Source organism: Fukomys damarensis, unplaced genomic scaffold (genome assembly GCF_012274545.1).
Source record: "Fukomys damarensis isolate Sample0158 unplaced genomic scaffold, DMR_v1.0_HiC HiC_scaffold_16, whole genome shotgun sequence".
NCBI classification, from domain to species: Eukaryota; Metazoa; Chordata; class Mammalia; order Rodentia; family Bathyergidae; genus Fukomys; species Fukomys damarensis.
In genome coordinates, this window is record NW_022900928.1 from 1,788,827 (window position 1) to 1,794,796 (window position 5,970).

The 5,970-nt window shown below is 59.7% G+C and overlaps 1 protein-coding gene across 2 annotated transcripts in view; it reads left to right on the forward strand.

Moving 5' to 3' along the window:
* The window catches only part of Pax6 (paired box 6), a 12,682-nt gene that overhangs the window by 395 nt on the left and 6,317 nt on the right, over positions 1-5,970 (forward strand). Inside the window, exons 2-5 of one of the 2 annotated variants that reach the window (XM_019210002.2) lie at positions 1,967-2,097; positions 2,760-2,801; positions 2,896-3,111; positions 3,731-3,896. In XM_019210002.2, coding sequence (XP_019065547.1) covers positions 1,967-2,097; positions 2,760-2,801; positions 2,896-3,111; positions 3,731-3,896 — 555 coding nt within the window. The remainder of the gene's footprint in view (positions 1-1,966; positions 2,098-2,759; positions 2,802-2,895; positions 3,112-3,730; positions 3,897-5,970) is intronic. The other variant, XM_019210003.2, reaches the window with a different exon arrangement.

A 5,970-nucleotide genomic window follows, 5' to 3' on the forward strand; every position in this document is an offset into this window, starting at 1 on the left:
GAGGGCACAGCCAGGCCTGGCACCCCGAGAGTCCGCCCCGTGTGCCTGGGCAGGTGGGCGACCCCGGCTCAGCCGCGTGTGTGCGGCCTGCGGCTTTGTGCTGGGTTGCTGTGAGCGCGGCGCAGAACCTCCAAATTGGCACCATATGCTTTCCCATTAGAGGCCTCGCGGCCGAAGTGGAGGCGCATAATCATCGCCACTGGGCGAGGCGCGGTCCCCAGGGAGGGCTGGATGATTGCGGCTTAACCTCGGGCGGATCCAAGCTTGGCCTCGCTGCCTTTTCGGTGCGCGCTGGCAGAGGCGGTGGCCCGGGGTGCGCGCTCCACGGGGCGAGGCCTGGGTGGCGGCCACAGCCTGGGCACCGCAAGCTGGCGCCCTGGGCTGGGAGTTCGCACAGTCGCCCTGGGCCCGGCTCCTGGGGGGCGAGGCCTGCAGGCTGGAGGAGCTCGGTCCCCAGCCCCAAAGCCTGTCACTTCTCTTTGCGCTGAGGCCCCGGCCCCTCCACGGTACACCCCCTGGGCCCCAGCCTCCGGCTACCCTGAAACTGTGGTTCCCGCGAAGGGGAAAAGAGTGCAGTCCAATCTTGTCTGAGTGATCTACAAATAGGGACGGAAAGGGTCGTTTCATCACGGTCCCGTTTGTCGTGACGATGCAATTTCCTGGAGCGGAGCACTGTCACAAAGTGACAAGGCTGCCACCAGCGCCCCGACTGATCTTTTCAATTAGCCTTCCGTGCATGATCGGAGCGACTTCCGCCTATTTCCAGAAATTAAGCTCAAACTTGACGTGCAGCTCGTTTTATTTTAAAGACAAATGTCAGAGAGGCTCATCATATTTCCCCCTCTTCTATATTTGGAGCTTATTTATTGCTAAGAAGCTCAGGCTCCTGGAGTCAATTTATCAGGAGGCTCCAAGGCGAGAGGAGAGGAAGGCGAGAGGCGAGGAAGAGGTGGACAGGGAGCCCGGCTTCTCTGCTCCTGGGAGGGCTGCTGTGGACTTGGCTGCGGGTTGGGGAGCCTGGAGTCCCTGGGCGCTGGGGGCCGCTTCTGTGGCTTGTGGCTCCTGGGGAGCCAGCACAGCCAAGGCTCCGTGCTCCCCACCAGACAATGGGAGGAGGTTGTGGGGTGCAGACCGGAGGGACGGGCACTGGGATGTGGTCTCTGCTATTTCTCTCCTCTTGGGTTTTAGCTGTCTGTCCTTGGCCAAGGGCAGGCCGAGTTCAGCAGTGGAAGTGGAGGGGCAGAGGTCGTGTGGGGACTCGGGCCATGGACTTCTCTGTGGGGGGACGGTCTGGGCCTCTGCCCCTCAGGCAGCTTCAAGGGCACTGAGTCGGGAGCTGGGCTCTCTGGCCAGGCTGGGTCACCCTGGTTTTTGGTTCCTTTCCCTTCCCTTTTATGAAAGGACAAAAACAGCCCGGCCCAGCCGGTGCTGAGCGGCCTGTCCAGCTCTTCTTAGGTGGTGACACCACTGTCGCTGGACTTTGGCCCCAAGGCTGTGGGTGCTGGGGCTTCAGAGCCCTCGAGGGTGGTGGGCTCTGCAGATCACAGCTAGTGGCACCGCTCAGGGTGTCTGCGAGGAGACTTTGCCCTGGGCTGAACCTGGCCGGGCTCCCGCAGGGTGGCGGCTGGGCTGGTGGGTGACCACAGGCCTGGGTGCAGGTGTGCGCTCCGGCGTGGGTGTGCATGTGCGGGCGGTGCTGCCCGTGCCCTGCCTGGCTGGGGGCCTGTTGTGTGGTCTCCTTGCCCCACAGCAGGACCTGGTTGCTGAGGTTGGCACGGGCCAGCAGGGGAGGGAGCTGAAGATGCATTGTGGTTGTTTCTCTTTCTCTTTCTCTCTTCCTTTCTCTCACCCTCCTCCTCCATTTTCTTCCTTCTCCTCCTCTTTCTCCTTTTTCATCCTCCTCCCCTTCCCCTCCCTCTCCCCGCTCTCCTCCTCCTCCTCTGGCCTCTCCGGTCCCTTCCCGCAGGTCACAGTGGCGTGAACCAGCTTGGAGGTGTCTTTGTCAACGGGCGGCCACTGCCCGACTCCACCCGGCAGAAGATCGTGGAGCTCGCGCACAGCGGGGCCCGGCCGTGCGACATCTCCCGAATTCTGCAGGTGATCCTCCCGGCCCTGTGCCCGGCTCCTCTGGCGCCCTCTCTCCATTTCCCCCTGCAGTCGCTGCGATGCCGGACCCCACCTCCCTTGTCCTCAGCTTTCCCTCCCCTTCCGCTGTCCTCCCGTCTCTTTCAACCCGAGTCGGTCGCGTACGAGAATTCATCTGCTTCAGAACACAACTGTGTGTGCGTTGAAAAAGCACCTTCCTCTTTCCGTGTGGTAGCAGCTCCCGCACTGCGATGAGCGGGGAGACAGGAGCGGGCGCGGTGCCCCTCCGTCCGGTCCTTCGTGCAGATGAGGGACACACACTGATCAGAAAAGGAGAACAGGCTCCCTCTCCACTGCACCCGACTCTTTCCCTCAGTTGGGCATATTTTTAATAAAAAAGTAAAAATTCAATTTATTTACCCCCTTTGCTTGTCAGAACACCACACCCTTGGTGCAAGGTCAGCACAAAGAAATTTAATTTGACTTCGTTTTGATGCTCTTCCGGCAGTGTTTAGGGAGAGTTTTTAAACATTTTTTTAGCGTTTTTTTTTTAGTGCAAGGTGTTTCAAAGTATCACCCTATTTGTAGTTCTAGGGCTACCAATGTAATTTTAAGAAAGAAAAGCACTTTACAGTAAGCTCTCGTACCATTGAAGGTATATTTTTGTGTTATAGACCCATGCAGATGCAAAAGTCCAAGTGCTGGACAATCAAAACGTAAGCTTGTCATTGTTTAATGCATACTTAAACAATTTTATTTTTGTCTTGAAATTATTAATAATGTGGTTTTCTGTCCACTTCCCCTCTGCAGGTGTCCAACGGGTGTGTGAGTAAAATTCTGGGCAGGTATTACGAGACCGGCTCCATCCGACCCAGGGCCATCGGGGGCAGTAAACCCAGAGTCGCGACTCCGGAAGTTGTGAGCAAGATTGCCCAGTACAAGCGGGAGTGCCCGTCCATCTTTGCCTGGGAAATCCGAGACAGATTGCTGTCTGAGGGGGTCTGCACCAACGACAACATACCAAGTGTGAGTTCTGGTGCTGCCCTCCTGTCACTGCCTCCTCCCTCCTCTTCTCCCGGGACAGGATGGCAGGGCTTCCTCTGACGCTGGGCTAGCAGAGCAGGGCCCTGAGTGCTGCTGGCCATCTGGGGAATGGGAGTCAGTGTGGGCATCTGCTCTCTTCCTGCAAACCCAGGGCAGGCAGGTGCGGGCTGAGGAAAGGCGCTAGGACAAGGAGGAAAATGCAGAGGAAAAGCAGATCCCAACCTGCCGCAGGGCACCCACCTGCACCTCCTTCAGGCACTGCTGGGACACTCATTTTTGCTCTGAAGTAGAACCCTGCAGGGAAAGGAATCTGCACAGACTCCACACAAAGCAGAGCCGCTCTGAGCGAAGTCTCCGGAGGACCTGGGGAGGGAGGGCGAGGGGCCTCAGCGCCCCATCTCTTCCCAGCCCCATTTCCCTGCCCCCAGTGGAGGCTGCTTTGTCGCTGCTGTAGCTGCGAAGCTACTCACCATGCCAGGGTGGTGGGGCTGTCTCACGTGTGGAGAGGCGCTCTGCAGAGGGTGGGCGAGCAGAGCCGGGCTCGGGTGGCCCCGTCTTCAGGAGATGACTACCATTTGATCTGATTTGGGTTGATCTGCAGGTGTCATCAATAAACAGAGTTCTTCGCAACCTGGCTAGCGAAAAGCAACAGATGGGCGCAGACGGCATGTATGACAAACTAAGGTTGCTGAACGGGCAGACCGGAAGCTGGGGCACCCGCCCCGGGTGGTATCCGGGGACTTCCGTGCCAGGGCAGCCCACCCAAGGTAAGAGCCAAGCGGCCCCCGACGCTCCGCAGAAGCAGCCCCTTGGGTGTGGGTGCCGAGGTGGACTGGCGGCCTGGCGAGGAGCCCGGGACACAGCGAGGGGCACTGGGGGAGGTGGCCGGGCTGGGCGTGTCCAGGTCAGGAGTGGCAGAAAGGTGGCAGGCGTGTGCGTGTGTGCGTGTGCGAGCAGGCACATGGTGTGCCACTCATTTCTGACATTCGGGTGCACGGAGCAGTGACAAACGCACGCTCTGACAGCCTGAGAGGGCAGCACCGCTGAACCGCCTTGTGTTTTGGCACCTGGCGGACTGAGTCCGCTGGGCTGCTGAGGACTTGGGAGGTGGAGGCGGGGTCCCCGGCCAGCACCAGCCCGTCCTTTCTCGGCTGGGGCCCTGCCCCAGGACCCTCTCACTTCTGTGGGTGAATGAGGCCCCTGGGGAGGGAGGGGCCTGTCTCACAAGTGGCCGGGTGGGCCGGAGGGTGGATCTCCAGAGTGACTAACAGGCAGGCAGCTTGCGGTGACTGCTCCGGCGGCTCCCCTGGGGCGTGGCGCTGCCGGGCAGGTGGGGGCAGCGGGAGCTGGGTAGCCCTGGGTGCTGTGTGCTGTGCCTGGCCAGGCCAGGGAGGGAAGAGGAAATCCCAGCGAGGGAAGGGGAAATCGGCAACAGTGTGCAGAGTATCTGGTACAAAGGATGCTTCTGTCACTCGCAAGAATTTGTTATGGGAACAATCCTGTCGTTCTGTAATTGCTCATTAGAGAACGTTTTGTTTCTCATTAAGGCGACATGAATAAGCGTCTAGTTGAAGGAGACAGCTGTAGAAATGTTCCACAAGAGACCTCTGGACACGATTCGGCACCAATTGCCAATTAGACATGTCAGTTTTAAGAGCAGGAAACAATATAGGACGGACACTGGGATGATAGGAGCCCGGGCAGGCTCCTTCCCAGCCCGGCCTCGAGGGCCGGGAGTCGCAGTCCGGAGCTCACTGCAGCCCAGCCAGGACAAGGGCCCCCTGCCGGCCCACCTGGGGGTCCTAGGAGGGCACAGGCCCGGTGGGCTGAGCCAGGCCTTAGCTGGGGTGTGGCAGGCAGAGCCCCCACTTCCCACCAGGACTAGGCCAGGCCTGCAGCAGACTCCGCCCAGTGGCACCCGGTTCTGGCTGCTGCACCCATGGGGTGTGTGGTGACCTTGGGCCTGGGGATGGCGCCACTGGAGCTCTGAACTTTGACATCTGAGCTCCGACACCCAGATGCGTGTGGGGGACTCAGGGTCCATGGGACAGGGACACAGCTCCTCCACCCCCATTCTGGAGTCTACACCCAAAAGCCAGAGGAGGGGTTCATCTCCCAGAGAACAGATATGGCTTCCACCAGGCCCGGCCGAGCAGTGGGGATGAAATCCTGATGGGCACAAGGTGACTCCCCTGGCTCAGGTCCCCGCCAGGCTGGGGATCTGGGGGAGACACTGCCCTCCCTTTGTCCTCTCCAGCCGCTGGTCCCCATGCCACTCGGGCTCAGTCCCCTCCTTTGTCACCAGGTCACTAGGAAGCTTGGTCCCCTCGCCCCTCCCAGAGGCCTCCAGTTTTGATCCGCGCAGCCAGGACGGTGCCGCCAATATCTTTTCTTGTTCAGTTTCCACCTCACTGATTGCGACATTAAGAAACCAAGGAATGATTTTATTTCCCAGCGTCTTTCTCCTCCTCCTTCTCCAGGACACAAACTCCATTCCCAGCATCAGGTGGCCGCAAAGGGAGCGCAGGGCGTGGATTAGGGGTGGCTACGCCTAGGGTCCCTCGCCTCTGTTGCCCCCGTGTAGCCTTCGCGCTGGGGTTCAGGATGCAGCGTCCAATCTGACTCTGTCACAGGTTTAAGGGGGGAAGGGGAGGCCCCCCCGAGGGGACAGAAAGGGCGTCTAGCCTGCAAGACCACTGTTGCCACCTCACCAGGACAGCTGCTCCTTTCCAAGCAGCCAGGGGGCCCCAGGATTTGCAGTGGCCTGGGGTCCAGGGCCCTGGAGCCCTGCTTTTCCTTGCTGGCCCAGAATTGCATTAAAAAAAAAAAAAAAAAAAAAAA